Source organism: Lepus europaeus, chromosome 19 (genome assembly GCF_033115175.1).
Source record: "Lepus europaeus isolate LE1 chromosome 19, mLepTim1.pri, whole genome shotgun sequence".
In the NCBI taxonomy this organism is placed as follows: domain Eukaryota; kingdom Metazoa; phylum Chordata; class Mammalia; order Lagomorpha; family Leporidae; genus Lepus; species Lepus europaeus.
Window position 1 is genome coordinate 35,178,557 of NC_084845.1, and position 18,607 is coordinate 35,197,163.

General features: G+C 37.3%; 1 protein-coding gene across 1 annotated transcript in view; it reads right to left on the reverse strand.

The window, feature by feature from the left end:
• Positions 1-18,607, reverse strand: part of ITFG1 (integrin alpha FG-GAP repeat containing 1) — a 267,258-nt gene that overhangs the window by 216,110 nt on the left and 32,541 nt on the right. The window contains exon 6 of the mRNA XM_062177430.1: positions 17,380-17,474. Coding sequence (XP_062033414.1) covers positions 17,380-17,474 — 95 coding nt within the window. The remainder of the gene's footprint in view (positions 1-17,379; positions 17,475-18,607) is intronic.

Genomic DNA, 18,607 nt, shown 5'->3' on the forward strand with positions numbered 1-18,607 from the left:
AAAAGATTCTTAAATTCTTACAATTCTCTTTACATATTAAAAGCAAAACCTGGAAGTCTGAACAAATTTTGCTTTAGATGACAGGCAGAAAGAATTCAAGCCAAGATATAAGGCTACCCAGACAGGCAAGGCTTGGCTGTCAGAGAAGAGGCCTAAATAGGCCAGTGCTGTGAAATAAGAATTCCTCAGTGCTACCAAGACAAAGGGGTGAATATCTAAGGATATGACCATAATCTCAATCTGAAAATCCAACAGTACCAATGATTTTAATGTAAAAACATGTTTGGCAGAGTAAGTCACCCATACCCCACATTGGACTACTTGCTCTACTTGCAGTTCTAGTTTCTTGTTAACATGCACCCTGGGAGACAGGTGATGGCTCAAGTGCTTTGGTCCCTGCCACCCATGTGGGAGAAATGAATTGAACTCTTGGCTCCTAGCTTTGGCTGCTGTTACTGGTTTTTAGGAAGTGAACCAACAAATGGAAGATCTTTCTCTCAGACTTTTAAATAAATTTTAAAAATTAAAAAAAAAAAACAAACTTGTTTTCAAAAATCTTACATGCAATGGCATTTTTCTGCCATGAATGACATAAAAAAAGACCTATAATGACATGAAAGATAATTCTGGTTAGTAAGTATTTAACAATTCTATATGGCCCCCAAAATAATACTTTGTACAAAGTAAAAAGTTATAGAACAAAGATATGTATATATGCACAGAGAAAGTAGGGCTAATTAAAACACAAATCTTTTTATAAATGAATTTTTTCAAAAAGAAAAAGTCTAATAAAAAATGGGCAAAGAATATTCATATGAACAGGCAATTCCAAGAAAAAGAATAATAAATGGCCACTAAGTATATAAAAAGCTATTTAATATTAACAATAGAACTTGGCCGGCGCCGTGGCTCAACAGGCTAATCCTCCGCCTTGCGGCGCCGGCACACTGGGTTCTAGTCCCGGTCGGGGCACCGATCCTGTCCCGGTTGCCCCTCTTCCAGGCCAGCTCTCTGCTGTGGCCAGGGAGTGCAGTGGAGGATGGCCCAAGTCCTTGGGCCCTGCACCCCATGGGAGACCAGGAGAGGCACCTGGCTCCTGCCATCGGAGCAGCGCGGTGCGCGCTACCGCGGCGGCCATTGGAGGGTGAACCAACGGCAAAAGGAAGACCTTTCTCTCTGTCTCTCTCTCACTGTCCACTCTGCCTGTCAAAAATAAAAATAAATAAATAAAAAAAAATTAAAAAAAAAAACAATAGAACTTAAGAAACATACATCAAGACAAGGCATTTTTCACTATGAAACTGATAAAAATATGAACATTTAAAACACCAAGTATTTTATCTACTTTTCTGGATGTCTGAATAACCTATAAATAATTAGTGTACAACTAAAAAAACATAGAAAATACTAAATGGAGGCAAGACTGAGTGCTTCTATACACTATTTGTACTAATGTAAATTGGTACAGGGTCTGAAGGAAAAAAGGAATAGTTATTAGATTTTGGGAGAATTTACATTTTGATGAGATTGATTCTTCCAATCCATGAGCATGGAAGATTTTTCCATTTTTTGGTATCCTCCTCTATTTCTCTCTTTAAGATTTTGTAAATCTCATTGTAGAGATCTTTAACGTTCTTGGTTAAGTTTATTCCAAGGTATTTGATTGTTTTTGTAGCTATGGTGAATGGGATTGATCTTAGAAGTTCTTCCTTAGCCGTGGCATTGCCTGTGTATACAAAGGCTGTTGATTTTTGTGCATTGATTTTATATCCTGCTACTTTGCCAAACTCTTCTATGAGTTCCAATAGTCTCTTAGTAGAGTTCTTTGGATCCCCTAAATAAAGAATCGTATCATCTGCAAAGAGGGATAGTTTGAGTTCTTCCTTCCCAATTTGTATCTCTTTAATTTCTTTTCTTGCCTAATAGCTCTGGCTAAAACTTCCAGAACTATATTGAATAGCAGTGGTGAGAGTGGGCATCCCTGTCTGGTACCAGATCTCAGTGGAAATGCTTCCAACTTTACCCCATTCTTTAGGATACTGGCCGTGGGTGTTTCATAAATTGCTTTGATTGTATTGAGGAATGTTCCTTCCATACCCAGTTTGCTTAGAGTTTTCATCATGAAAGGGTGTTGTATTTTACCAAATTCTCTCTCTGCATCTATTGAGAGAATCATATGGTTTTTCTTCTGCAGTCTGTTAATGTGGTGTATCATGTTGATTGTTTTGCGAATGTTGAACCATCCCTGCATACCAGGGATAAATCCCACTTGGTCGGGGTGGATGGTCTTTCTGATGTGTTTTTGCATTCTATTGGCCAGGATTTTATTGAGTATTTTTGCATCTATGTTCATCAGGGATATTGGGCTGTAATTTTCTTTCAATGATGCATCTTTCCCTGGCTTAGGAATTAAGGCGATTCTGGCTTCATAGAAAGAATTTGGGAGGATTCCTTCTTTTTTGATTGCTTTGAATAATTTGAAAAGAATTAGAGTTAGTTCTTCTTTAAATGTCTGGTAGAATTCAGCAGTGAATCCATCTGGTCCTGGGCTTTTCTTTGTTGGGAGGGTCTTTATTACTGTTTCAATTTCTATCTCAGTTACGGGTCTCTTTAGGTTTTCTATGTCTTCCTGGTTCAATTTAGGTAGGTTGCATGTGTCCAGAAATCTATCCATTTCTGATAGATTTCCCTGTTTGCTGGCATACAAGTCCTTGTAGTAATTCTGATGATTCTTTTTATTTCTGTGGTGTCTGTTGTTATGTTTCCTTTTTCATCTCTGATTTTATTGATTTGGGTCTTTTCTCTTCTTTTTTTAGTTAGTTGGGCCAATGGGGTGTCAATTTTGTTTATTTTTTCAAAAACCAAGCTCCTCGTTTGGCTGATTTTTTGTAATGTTTTTGATTCCTCAGACACCTGAATATAACCCTACCATACAACCCAGCCATCCCACTCCTTGGAATTTACCCAAAGGAAATTAAATTGGCAAACAAATAAGTTGTCTGCACCTTAATGTTTATTGCAGCTCAATTCACAATAGCTAAGACCTGGAATCAACCCAAATGCCCATCAACAGTAGACTGGATAAAGAAATTATGGGACATGTACTCTATAGAATACTATACAGCAGTCAAAAACAATGAAATCCACTCATTTGCAACAAAATGGAAGAATCTGGAACACATCATGCTGAGTGAATTAAGCCAGTCCCAAAGGGACAAATATCATATGTTCTCCCTGATCGCTGACAACTAACTGAGCACAAAAAGGAGACCTGTTGAAGTGAAATAGACACTATGAGAAACAGTGACTTGACTGTTGATGTACAATTTAATACTTTATCCCTTTTAGTATTTTTTTTTTTTTTTGTTCTGGTTAATACTATTGATTGAGCTCTGTGGTTAACACACAATTATTCTTGGGTTTTTGGATTTAGCTGAAGAGTGATCCCTGTTGGATATAAGAGTGAGAATAAGAGGCCGGCGCCGCGGCTCAGTAGGCTAATCCTCCGCCTTGCGGCGCCGGCACACCGGGTTCTAGTCCCGGTCAGGGCACCGATCCTGTCCCGGTTGCCCCTCTTCCAGGCCAGCTCTCTGCTGTGGCCAGGGAGTGCAGTGGAGGATGGCCCAAGTGCTTGGGCCCTGCACCCCATGGGAGACCGGGAGAAGCGCCTGGCTCCTGCCATCGGATCAGCGCGGTGCGCCGGCCGCAGCGCGCTACCGCGGCGGCCATTGGAGGGTGAACCAACGGCAAAAGGAAGACCTTTCTCTCTGTCTCTCTCTCACTGTCAACTCTGCCTGTCAAAAAAAAAATAAAAAAAAATAAAAAAAAAAAAGAGGGAGAATAAGAGAGAGAGGAGATGTACAATTTGGGACATGCTCAATCAGACTTGCCCCAAATGGTGGAGTTAGAAATGTGCCAGGGGATTCCAATACAACCCCATCAAGGTTGCATGTACTAATGCCATCTCACTAGTCCAAGTGATCAATTTCAGTCACAATTGATCACACTGATAGGTCTAAGAGTCAAAGGGATCACACAAACAAGACTAGTGTCTGCTAACACTAACTGATAGAATAAAAACGGGAGAGAATGATCCAACATGGGAAGCAGGATATACAGCAGACTCATAGAATGGCAGATGTCCTAAACAGCACTCTGGCCTCAGAATCAGCCCTTAAGGCATTCGGATCTGGCTGAAGAGCCCATGAGAGTATTGTAGGCATGGAAAGCCAAGACACTCTTGCAAAAATCAAAACAAAACAAAACAAAACAAAACCTAAATGAAAGATCTCTGTGAGTGAGATCCCAGTGGAAAGAACGGGGCCATCAAAGAAGGAGGTACCTTTCTCTGAAGGGAGGAGAGAACTTCCACTTTGACTATGACCCTGTCAGAATAAGATCACAGTCAGCAAATTCAAAAGGCTTCCATAGCCTTGGCAACTCATGACTAGAGCCTAGGGAGATTACCGACGCCATAAACAAGAGTGTCAAATTGTTAATTCAACAACAGGAGTCACTGTGTACTTACGCCTCATGTGGGATCTCTGTCCTTAACGTGTTGTCCAATGTGAAGTAATGCTATAACTAGTACTGAAACAGTATTTTACACTTTGTGTTTCTGTGTGGGTGCAGACTGATGAAATCATTACTTAATATATACTAAATTGATCTTCTGTATATAAAGATAATTGAAAATGAATCTTGATGTGAATGGAATGGAAGAGGGAGCGGGAGATGGGAGGGGTGTGAGTGGGAGGGTAATTATGGAGGGGGGGAAGCCATTGTAATCCATAAACTGTACTTTGGAAATTTATATTTACTAAATAAAAGTTTTTAAAAAAAGATTTTAAAATAAAAGTTTTAATTCTCTGTTTGGTATTGTTTATTCTTTATCTTCTTTTAACCTTTTTTTTTATTTTTTAAATTTTATTTAATGAACATAAATTTCCAAAGTATAGCTTATGGATTACAATAGCTCTCCCCCACATACCTTCCCTCCCACCCACAACACTCCCCTCTCTCACCCCCCTCCTCTTCCATTCACATCAAGATTAATTTTCGATTATCTTTATATACAGAAGATCAATTTAGCATATATTAAGTAAAGATTTCAACAGTTTGCACCCACACAGAAACACAAAGTGTAAAATACTATTTGAGTACTAGCTATAGCATTAATTAAACACCTAAGAATAATTGTGTATTTTTTAATTTTTTTAAATTTTTTTTTAACTTTTATTTAATGAATATAAATTTCCAGTGTACAGCTTATGGATTACAATGGCTCCCCCTCCCATAAATTCCTTCCCACCCGCAACCCTCCCCTCTCCCGCTCACTCTCCCCTTCCATTTGCATCAAGATTCATTTTCAATTCTCTTTATATACAGAAGATCAATTTAGTATAAAGATTTCAACAGTTTGCACCCACATAGAAACACAAAGTGAAACATACTGTTTGAGTACTAGTTATAGCATTAAATCACAATGTACAGCACATTAAGGACAGAGATCCCACATGAGGATCAAGTGCACAGTGGCTCCTGTTGTTGACCCAACAAATTGACACTCTAGTTTATGGCGCCAGTAACCACCCTAGGCTGTCGTCATGAGTTGAAAAGGCTATGGAAGCCTCCCAAGTTTGCCGACTCTGATCATATTTAGACAAGGTCATAAAAGACAGAGTGAGGATAGTAACCAATGATCCTAAGAGTGGCATTTACCAGGTTTGAACAATTATACAGCATTAAGTGGGGAAGAGGACCATCAGTACACACAGGTTGGGAGTAGAGCCATTGGAGGTAGAGTAGAGGTTATGATTACAAAGGAATGAGGCCCAAGTACGCTAGACAGGGTCTAGAGAATAATTGTGTATTAATTACAGAGTTCAACCAATAGTTTTAAGTAGAACATAAAAAATACTAAAAGGGTAAAGTATTAAGTTCTTTTTTTTCTTTTTTTTGTTTGTTATATAGTTATTATATAGTTATTATTTTTTATTTAATAAATGTGAATTTACAAAGTGCAACTTTTGTATTGTTGTGACTCCCCCCCCCACAACTTCCCTCCCTCCCGTGGCCCTCCCCTCTGCCACTCCCTCTCCCATCCTGCCCTTCATCGAGTTTCATTTTCAATTACCTTCATATACTGAAGATCAACTTAGTATATACTAAGCAAGGATTTCAACAGGCTGCACTCACACAACTGCACAAGGTATAGGGTATTGTTCGACTAGTAGTGTTTTTAAGTTTCATAGTAAAACATATTAACTATTTTTTTTTGTTTTAGGAGCTTTATTTGCATTTACAAACATTCCTTTTTCACTGGAATCTATTCTTATGTATAGCTTAACTATTTCTTTCTTTTTCTTTTTTCTTTTTTTTGACAGGCAGAGTGGATAGTGAGAGAGAGAGAGACAGAGAGAAAGGTCTTCCTTTTTGCCGTTGGTTCACCCTCCAATGGCCGCTGTGGACAGCACATCGCGCTGATCCAAAGCCAGGAGCCAGGTGCTTCTCCTGGTCTCCCATGTGGGTGCAGGGCCCAAGGACTTGGGCCATCCTCCACTGCCTTCCCGGGCCATAGCAGAGAGCTGGCCTGGAAGAGGGGCAACCGGGATAGAATCCGGCACCCCAACTGGGACTTGAACTCAATGTGCCGGTGCCGCAAGGCGGAGGATTAGCCTGTTAAGCCATGGCGCCGGCCAAATCATATTAACTATTAGCAATAATTAATATGCCTATGTTTGCTGGAGAATGTAGATGTAGGTATGTATAAATGTTTAAGTACTGTTGTAAAAAAAGAAGAATTACATACAAATGTCTACTAATTATAGTATGTCTATATAATGGTATATAATCAATCTATTTAACAAACTGGGTCAATCTGTATGTGCTAATATGCCAACACATTTGAATTAGAAAGAATAACAATTAAATACTCACATAATTCCCCTTGTGCAAAAAACTAAGATGGGTATCTGGCCTAGGGATTAAGATATCATGTAGTATGCCCACAATCCACGATGGAATGCCAGGGTTTAAGTTCAGGTTCTATACCTGATTCTAGCTTCCTGCTAAAGCATACCAGAGAAGCCAGCAGGTGATGAACCAAATAATTGGGTCTCTGCTGCCCATGGGGGAAACATGTAGATTGAGTTCCTGTATATCCCATGTCCCAAACCCATTTTTATCTAAAAATCAAATTTTCCCAAATAAAAAATATCAAAAGAGTTAAATTAGCCACAGGACCTCAGGCACTAATATGTAAATTAATTGTCAACTGGGCTTTCGAGATAGATTGCACTGTCAGACAAGGACCTGGATTCTGGTATTTTGCCTTTGTTTTCTGAAGGCAGAGGGCTACTAGTTATTATAAGAGGTGAACAGATGATATGGCTAATAAAGGAATGTATCAGAGCTAATCTTAGTGATAAATGGCCATTTCTGCTGTGCTTGGAGGATGGGCTAAGCAAATAAAAGCTAGACTTCATTTTCTTAAAATGGATTATTGAAGTGAATGACATCATCAGACTACTGTGATCAGATTACCATACAAAATAACTTACAGAGTATGAAATAAGTTACATCTTTGAAGATTGTTTCGAAAACTGTGATAGACATGAATTAGAATTGCCAGTGGTTGTATAAAATTCTTTTGGGTGAAAGAATAATGGAACATTAAACTAGAGAATTTAGGAAGAGCTAGCAATCAACAAGAGAAAACAGAAATTCATAAAAGAAAAGTACAGAAATGATCAACTTACATATTAACAAAGTCTATTTCAATTATAATCTGAGAACTACATATTAAAATAATGAAATATCATTTTTAATTCTTCCAATTGTCAATCATTTAAAAAAGTTAATGCGTCACGTTGGCAAAGGCAGCAGAAATGAGCACACTCATAAGCCCTTCTGCAGGGCCATACAGTACTGTTTCATCTCCTTAAAAATGATTCCATTTCTTTAATCATTTATTTCACTTCCAGGAACACTCTTGGAGGAATGTTTGAGAGATGTGCAGAAAATAAGGCATCAGAGCCTTATGTATGGTAAATAAAAACAAAAAACTGGGAATAAGTATTCCAAAGAAGGATTAAATAAATTATGTCACAACCAAACACTGGATAAGAGTCATTAAAAGCCAAATCATTTTGTTAATTATATATAAAAAAGGAACAAGAGAAACTGTAATGAAGGATTAAAAATTACTTGCTAATGAGAATTCATTTTTTTAAATTATATGTCTAGGCTGCCACACTTATTTCAAGAATTTTTTCTAGGGCTTATTGTTTGGAAAAGTTTTATATAGCTTAAAGGAACAAGTAAACTATGGACAATGAGAATTACATAAATCACCACCATATTTTCATGTGGCCAAATTCTTAGCTCAAGAGTGTAGGGCTTTATGGTCCAAAAAACAGTTCCTCCTCCTACCTTACCCTCCCCAATCTCTTCCCCTTAGTATATTCCAGTTTGTAACTAATAAACACTTAATTCATTCTGCCACATATCACAGCTACACTTGTCATCTTCTCCTAGTAAACACTTAAAAGAACTTTTACTACTTTCAGCAACCTCCAAGCCTGCTTTCTTATTTGTAGTTAGTATACTATATAAAAATGTCATTGCAAAATCAGATCATGTTGGTAAATAACCAGGTAAAAAGGAGAGGGGGAAAAAAATGGAGCATTTATCTTGCCTGTCACAACAGTACTTCAGATGACTAAAGTGATGATGATGCAAGTTTCTTTTTCTACAGAAAATTCAACTAATGAAATATGCACAAAACTTATAGATTTAATGTGTCACAAATTTATACCTTCTACTGAAATAACAGGTTTGGATAATGATCATCAGAGCTCATACAACCATGGGAGTACATTAGAGTCCATTACCCATGCTGAGGAAAACTGAAGCTGCTGATCAATTTTAACATCATAAAAGAAAGAGAACTTAAATTATTGTGTCCCCTAACCAGCTGAAACACACAGTGAAACCTAGGAAGTTCTTAACCCTGCCCCACCCCAACCAGGTCTGATTCTCACCAAGGTGCCAAATATAACTTCTGGGTCAGAGGAAATATAGGGACAGAGTAACATGTTAGCAACATGGGTACAATCAGAAAAAATTCAGAGTAAGAAATTCTACAGCACAAATTGACATATTTTCTATGTCCCTATGGATCTTGTTTACCTCCTGGTGTACAAGCTGTGGTGTTTTGAATAGTGACTAGATAGCTGATAATATTAAGAAATTATTGTTAATTATTAATTTTTTTATGGTTTAAAAAAGATTTTGGTGGTTACAAATGTAAAAGTCTACCTCATTTAGAAACAAAGATTAAAGCATCCACAAATTAGATTATACACTTGGGATCTGAAAATTTTCTGGGATGGAAAGGACTTGTAGGTGGGTGTCCAGGGGAAATAAGACTGGATATGTATTTATAATGCTAACACTAGGTGATGAGTAAATATGCCTATATTCTTTCTAATTCTGTATGTTTAAGGTTTTTCATAATAGGGGTGGGCACTGTGGCACAGTGGGTTAAGCTGCCCCTTGGGACAACCACATCCCCTATCAGTAGTTCAAGTCCTAGCTACTCTGTGCTTCTGGCCCAGCTTCAAACCAACAGGAGGCAGCAGATGATGCCTTGAGTACCTGAGCTCCTGCCACTCTCGTGGGAAACCTAGGTGGAGTTCCTGGCTCCACACTTTGGCCTGACTAAGCTCTGGCTCTTGAGGGAGTTTAGGGAGTGAATCAGTGGATGAAGATCTCTGTCTCTGTCTCTCTCACTCTGCCTTTCACATAAAAAATAAATGTTGAGAAATTTTCATAACACAAATTTAGAAACCTTTTGAAATTTTCTTATTAAACTTACATGTAAATACAAATTTACATTTTCTTATTATTAAATTTCATATCATTTAAGTTTTAAATAGGAGGTAAGGCCAAAAATTGTGCACAGGATGAGACATTGCAAACCACTGATGATGGCTATATAAAGTAGGGAACTAAGCACACAACATGTGCCAGTCCTTCTCTCAAGGGACTTGGTTTGGTGGGAAAGGATAAACAGAGGCCCTTGGCAGTCCACTTGTGCCACATACTCCTCAGGCATTTATGGAAAACCCTGAAACCTTGCAGGCCCTTTCAACACTAGTGTAGAGGACACAATGTGCCCTCTCATACCCAGAATCTTCAACCACCAAAGATTCTCTCAGATGCATATTATTATCAAGCTATCAAAAATATAAAATATTTTTGGAGAATTCTAAAAATAGAAAGAGACAACTATGAAGACACTTATAAAGGAAACCCCATTAGGTTAACAGCAGACTTCTTGGAAAATATTAGAGGCCAGGAGAGAATGGAATGAAATACGCAATGTCATGGGAAAAAAAAAAAAAATAGACCAGTTAAGAATACTACAGATGGGAGCAGCATTGTGGCTCAGTTGATTAAGCCACCTTCTGACACCAGCATCCCACATGAGTACTGGTTTGAATACTGGCTGTTCCACTTCTGATCTAGCTCCCCACTAATTTGCCCAGAAAAGCAGAAGATGGTCCAAACCTTTGGGCCCCTGCTACTCGTATTAGAGAACTGTATGGAGTTCCAGGCTCCTCAGCTTCAGCTTGGCAAAGTCCTGATCATAGTGGCCATTTGGAGTGATACAGCAGATGCAAGGTATCTGCCTCTCTCCCTCTCTCACTCGCTCTTTCTCTCTGGCTGTAACTCTGCTTTTCAACCTTTCAAATAAATACATCTTTTTAAAAAAGAATACTACATGATGGATTGTTCTCTCCCTTTTTTATTCTATCAGTTAGTATTAGCAGACACTAGTCTTGTTTGTGTGATCCCTTTGACTCTTAGACCTATCAGTGTGATCAATTGTGAACTGAAATTGATCACTTGGACTAGTGAGATGGCATTGGTACACAGCAGACTCATAGAATGGCAGATGTCCTAAACAGCACTCTGGCCTCAGAATCAGCCCTTAAGGCATTCGGATCTGGCTGAAGAGCCCATGAGAGTATTGTAGGCATGGAAAGCCAAGACACTCTTGCAAAAATCAAAACAAAACAAAACAAAACAAAACCTAAATGAAAGATCTCTGTGAGTGAGATCCCAGTGGAAAAAACGGGGCCATCAAAGAAGGAGGTACCTTTCTCTGAAGGGAGGAGAGAACTTCCACTTTGACTATGACCCTGTCGGAATAAGATCACAGTCAGCAAATTCAAAAGGCTTCCATAGCCTTGGCAACTCATGACTAGAGCCTAGGGAGATTACTGACGCCATAAACAAGAGTGTCAAATTGTTAATTCAACAACAGGAGTCACTGTGTACTTACGCCTCATGTGGGATCTCTGTCCTTAACGTGTTGTCCAATGTGAAGTAATGCTATAACTAGTACTGAAACAGTATTTTACACTTTGTGTTTCTGTGTGGGTGCAGACTGATGAAATCATTACTTAATATATACTAAATTGATCTTCTGTATATAAAGATAATTGAAAATGAATCTTGATGTGAATGGAATGGAAGAGGGAGCGGGAGATGGGAGGGGTGTGAATGGGAGGGTAATTATGGTGGGGGGAAGCCACTGTAATCCATAAACTGTAATTTGGAAATTTATATTTACTAAAGAAAAAAAAAAAGAATACTACAGCCAGCAAAACTATCCTTCAGAAATGAGATAGGACTTTCCATAACAAATGAAAGACTAGCAAAAGAAAGCTGAAGGGGATTCATCATCACCAGACTAGTTCTTCAAGAAATGCTTAAACAAGTCTTACATCAGAACTGAACCAACAGCTACCAACATGAAAACACGTGAAAGTACAAACAGAGCAGAGAAAAAAAGAAAAAGAGGGCAATCAATTCTTATCAAGACTGAAAACTTTCAAACCACAAAGATGAACAACAACATGGCCAGGCTGAAGCCAGGAGTTGGGACCTCAATCCAGGTCTTCCACATGGGCAGCAGGGACCCAAGCAGTTGAGCCATCAAATGCTGTCTCTCTAGGTGTGCATTAGCAGGAAGTTGGAACTGCGAGTTAAGGCAGGATTTGAAGCCAGGGACTCTGATAGGGAATGTGGGTATCCCAGTGGTGTCTTAACTGCTATACGGAAAGCAAACAATTCAGAGTATGCTTTTGCTTATCAATGATAAACATAAATGTAGAGGGATTAAATTCCTCAATTAAAAGATACAGACTGAACAAATGGATTAAAAAACAATAACCTAAACAAGAAATTCATTTTGCCAACACAGATGCACATAAAATAAAAGTAAAGGGATAGAAAAAGATATGCCAAACACCTAGAAACCAAAAACTAATAAGGGTAGCCAAACTTAGATTAAAAGAAAGAAATCTAAATCAAGTATTTAAAAAGGAGACAGAGATGGTCACCACATAATGGTAAGAGTATCAATTATATATATATCCAATACTGAAGTACTCATTTATATAAAACATTATTAGATCTAAAAGCAGAGGTAGACTGTAATACAATAATGCACTTTTATTAATGGATACATCATTCAGAAAAAAAATCAGTAAAGAAGTATTGGAATTAAATTACACTATACCAAATACTGAACAGATTAAAGGATACTCCATCCAACAGCTACAAATATATACTTCTCATCAACACATGGAACATTCTCTAGGATAAACTGTATATTAGGTCAATAAACAAATGTCAAACAAAAAAAATGAAATAAGTGCATAATATCTTCTCAGGCCACAGTGGACTAAACTAGAAATCAATCACAAGAACTTTAGAAATTGAATAAATGTATGGAAATTACACATGCCCATGAACACTGAAGAAATCAGAAGAGAAATAAAAAGCTTGAAACAAATAAAAAGGAAATAAGAACATACCAAAACCTGTAAGATACAGTAAATACAGTACTAAAAGTGAAGTTTATAGCAATAACAGCCTACATAAAAAAAAAAATAGATTTCAAATAAACAATACAATGCTGCAACTCAAGCAGGTAAAAAACAAACCAAAACCCAAATTAGTAGAAAGAGAAATAACAAAGACAGTAGAAGAAACAGGGAAATATATGAAAAAGAAAAAAAAAGTAAAGCATAGATAAAATTAAGAGATGATGTTGAAAAGAAAGGAAATTGACAAATTTCTATGTAGATTAATATAGAAAAAAAGAAAGATCTAAATAAATTTTAAAAGGAGAGACACTACAACTGATAATGAATAAGCATAAGCTAACAAATAACCAAACTAAGAAGAAATGGATAAATTTCTGGACAAGTATAATCTCCAAACTGGAACCATGGGGTATGGACAGCCTCAACAGACCAATAATGAGCAGCAAGATGGAAGCTTTCATCAACAGATGATTAACAAAGAAAAGCCAAGGAACTGATTTTACCCTAGTTTTAAAGTAGCTTTTTTTTTTTTTTCCTCCAAACTATACCATTGCATTGAAAAGGAGGGAAGCTTTCAAACTTATTCTACAAAACTATACAGCAGTAAAAAAGAATGAAATGTGGTCATTTGCAACAAAATTAAGAAATCTGGAAAACATCACGCTGATTGAAATAAGCCAGTCCCAAAGGGACAAATATCGTATGTTCTCTCTGATGGGTGACAACTGAGCACCTAAAAGGAAACCTGTTGAAGTGAAATGGATACTATAAGAAACAATGACTTATCAGCCCTTGTCCTGAATGTCGAGGAATAACATACTATTTTATTCCTTTTAGTATTTTTTTTTGTTCTACTTAATACCATTGGTTGAACTCTTTAATTAACACTAATTCTTAGTCGTTGACATTTAACTAAAAAGTGATCCTTGTTAAATATAAGAGTGGGAATAAGAGAGGGAGGAGATGTACAGTTCGCCACATGCTCACTCAGACCTAATGGTAGAGCTAGAAACGCGCCAGGGGATTCCAATTCAATACCATCAAGGTGGCATGTACCAATGCCATCTTACTTGTTAAAGTGATAAGTTTCAGTTCATAATTGATCAAAAAGATAGGATTAAGTGTCAAAGGGATTACAAAAATAAGACCAGTGTCTGCAAATAATTCATCGAGTTAAAAAGGAGAGAATGATCCTACATGGATACGCAGCAGACTCATAGAATGGCAAATGTCCTAAACAGCACTCTGGCCTCAGAATCAGCCCTTAAGGAATTTGGATCTGGCAAAAGAGCCCATGAGAGTTTCTAAGGCTTGGAAAGCCAAGACATTGAGGCAAAAAGAAAAAAAAAAAATGACCTAAATTAAAGATCTCTGTGAGATCCCAGTGGAAAGAACGGGCCATCAAAGAAGGCAGTACCTTTCTCTCAAGGGAGGAGAGAACTTCCACTTTGAATATGGCCTTGTCTACATAAGTTCAGAGTTGGTGAACTCAAGAGGCTTCCATAGCCTTGGCAGCTCATGACAAGAGCCTCGAGTGATTACTGATATCATAAATAAGAGAGTCAATTGTTAAATCAACAATGGGAGTCACTGTGCACTGGCTCCCCATGTAGGACCTCTGTCCTTAATGTGTTATACTATGCGAATTAATGATAAAATTACTGCCCAAACAGTACTCTATATTTGGTGTGTCTGTTGAAATCTTTACTTAATATATACTAAATTGATTTTCTGTATATAAAGATAATTGAAAATGAATCATATGAAGAATGGGATGGGAGAGGGAGTGGGAGATGGGATGGTTTTGGGTGGGAGGGAGGTAATGGGGGGGAAGACCCTCTATAATTCAAAAGTTGTACTTTGGAAATTTACATTTATTAAATAAAAATTTAAAAAAAACCCTTATTCTACAGAGTAGGAGTAGTCTCATACCAAAACCAGACAAGGACATAGCGAGCAAAGAAAATCACAGAACAATATCCCATTCTGAAAACAGTTGCAAAATATCTCAACAAAATATTTGCCAATCAAATCAAAGAGCACATAAATAAGGTTATCCACCACAATCAAGTGGGACATATTCCAGGGATTCAAGGATGAGTAACCACATTTAAATCAGTAATACATAGCACTATACAATAATACATAACATTAACAGAATGAAGGATCAAAACCACACAATCATGTAATGAGATACAGAAAAAGCATTCCATAAAATTCATTCATGATAAAAAACCTTAAAAAATAGGTACAAAAGTAATTTACGTAACACAATAGAGGCTGGAGATGAAAAACTGAAAGTCTACATCATACCAAGTGGGGAGAAATGAAATTGTTTTCTCTAAGATCAAGAACAATACATAGGTGTCTACTTTTACCATTCAAACTCAATTCTGTATTAGAAGTCTTAGCCAAAGCAATTAGATAAGACAAAGAAATTAAGGGGTACTCAGACAGTTAAGGAAGAGGTCAAACAATCCTTATTTGTAACTGACAATTTTATATAGAAAAACAAACAAAAACAAAATAATGTAAGAATTAACTAAAAAAAAAAAAACTCAGCAAGGGGGAGGATATAAAATCAACATTCAAAAATCAGCACAATTCACAGTAGCTACCAAAAAATCCTAAAAAAGGCATAGAATAAATATAAGCGAGGAAGTAAATGATCTCTACAAAAAGTACAGAACACTGATAAAAGAAATTGAAGAAGACACCCAAAAATGGAAAGATCTTTTACGTCATAGACTGGAAGAATTAATATTGTGAAAATGTCCATACTACCCAAAGCAATATACAGATATAGTACAATGTCTATCAAAATACTAATGATATTCTTCATTAAACTAAAATCAAACAAAAATCATAAAATTCATACGTCACCAACAAAAAAATTTGAGTAGTCAATGCAATCCTGAGAAGAACAAAGCTGGTAACATTATAACATCTGACTTCGAAATATAATACATAGTTATAGTAATCAAAGCAGCATTATATTGGCTTTAAAAACAGAAATAGACCAATGGAACATAACATAAAACCCAGAAATGAATATCATTATTTACAGCCAACTGATTTTGGGGTACCAAGTATATGTAATGGATAAAAGAAAGTCTGTTCAATAAATAGTGCTCATTAAACTGTCATTCATATACAGAAGAAAGAAACTAGACCCTTATTTCTTACCATATAAAATGCTTGACCAATAAGATTATACCAAATTAAAAAGCTTCTTACAGCAAAGTAAACAGAGTAAGAGATAATCTACAGAATGACACAAAAATCTGCAAACCATCTGAAAGTAGATTAATTTCTAGGACATATAAAGAGCTCAAACAAATCAACAGCAACAAATAACCCACTTTAAAAACAGCTGAATGACATGAAAAGACATTTCTCATCAGGATAGAAAAATGGCAAATAAGCATATGAAAAAATGCTCAAATCATACAAATCATCAGGAAAATGTAATTCAAAACCAAACAAGGCACTATCTCACTCTAGTTAGAATGGGCATTATAGTAACGACAAAAAATTAAAAATGTTTTTAAGGATACAGAGAAAGGGGAACACTTATACATTGTTGGTAGGAATGTAAATTAGTATAATCATTATAGAAAATAGCACAGAGATTCCTTAAAAAAAACTAGAGATAAAACTATTATATGACCAACACTGCACCATTGAGTATATATCTAAAGGTATTAAAATCATGAGTTGAAAAGGACATTAGCTGTTATATGTTTATTGGAGAATTATTCACAATAGATAGATATAGAATTAACTATATTTATTAATTAATGAATGGAAAAAGGAAATGTGATATCCATACAGCATGGAACATTATTTGGTTCTAGAAAAGAATGAAATTATGTCATTTGTGGCCTCTTAGATGAAACTGGAGGACATAATATGAAATGAAATAAGTAAAGCACAGAAAGGCATGTCCTCACTTATGCAAGGGGACTTCAGAAAGTTCACGGAAAACTAAAACTAAAGTATATTTTGACCCAAAATGTTTTGAAATACATCCACAATTTCTTTAAAAAAAAAAAATTACTTATTTATTTGAAAGGCAGAGTTACCGAGAGAGGATACAGACAGAAAAGAAAGACTGGGCCAGGCAAAAGCCAAGAGCCTGGAACTCCATCCAGGTCTTCCACATGGGTGACAAGAGCCCAAACACTTGGCCAATCTCCTGCTGCTTTTCTAGGCCATTAGCAGGGTGCTGGATAAGAATGGAGCAGCCAGGTCTCGAAATGGTGTTCATATGGGATGCTGGCATCTCAGGCAGTAGCTTAAAGCACTGTGCCACCATGCAGGTCCCCATAATTATTTCATAATATACATTTTCCACAAAATTCTGCAGTACCTTCAAATGTGCAAACTAAAAAGGTGATCTTACAGAAGTAGGAAATAGAACACTGGCTACCAGAATCTAGGAAACACACAGTCCACATTTTATGCAACTCACCTGCTGTAAAATCTTCAGTCATATCAATAAATGCATGAGAATGTGGAATTCGCATTTTACTTTCAGTTGTCAATGCAGGATGCCATGATAAATTCCTATAAAAGGAAACAAAAAGGACATTATTAAGGCAAATACCTAATGAGCACTATTTCAAAATGGAAAAAATCCCTTGCATGTAAAACATTTCAAAATTATTTTGAAACATATTGCATATTATTATATTATGGAATAATTATGGAATATATTATGGAATAATATATTATATAAATATTATACTAATAGCCCATATTATCATAAAATCTACTCATTTAAGGTATACAGTTTATGCTGGTTTTTTAGTGTGTTTGCAAAATACAACCATCGCCAACCTTTTAACTTGAAACATTTTCATCACCTGAAAAAGAAACCCCAGGGGCTGGCGCCATGGCTCACTTGGCTAATCCTCTGCCTGCGGCGCTGGCACCCCAGGTTCTAGTCCCGGTTGGGGCGCTGGGTACTAGTCCCGGTTGATCCTCTTCCAGTCCAGCTCTCTGCTGTGGCCCAGGAGGGCAGCAGAGGATGGCCCAAATGCTTGGGTCCCTGCACCCGCATGGGAGACTGGGAGGAAGCACATGGCTCCTGGCTTTGGATCGGTGCAGCACTGGCCATAGCGGCCATTAGGAGAGTGAACCAATGGAAGAAAGACCTTTCTCTCTGTCTCTGTCTCTAACTCTACCTGTCAAATAAAAAAAGAAAGAAAGAAAGAAACCCCAAATTCACTATTCTCTCTGTACTTCACCTTCCACTAGCCCCTAGCAACAACTAATCTACTTTCTGTCTCCTTTCATTTCCTATTCAGGATATTTCACATAAATGGAATCATATATTAGATGGCTTTTGGGGTCCGGCTTTCTGATATTTTTCAAGGTCATCCATCTTGAAAATAAATCAAGGGCCAGCGCTCTGTGGTGTAGCACTGCCACATCCCATGTGGGCACTGGTTTGAGTCCCAGCTGCTCCACTTCCAATCTGTCCAATCTGGCTCTCTGCTATGGCCTGGGGAAGCGGTGGAGGATGGCCAAAGTGTTTGGGACCCTGCACCCGTGTGGGAGACCTGGAAGAGGCTTCAGGATCCTGGCTTTGGATTGGCGTGCCTCCAGCTATTGCAGCCATTTGGGGAGTGAACCAGTAGACAGAAGACTTACTTTCTCTCTCTCTCTCTCTTTCTCTCTGCCTCTGCAACTCTGCC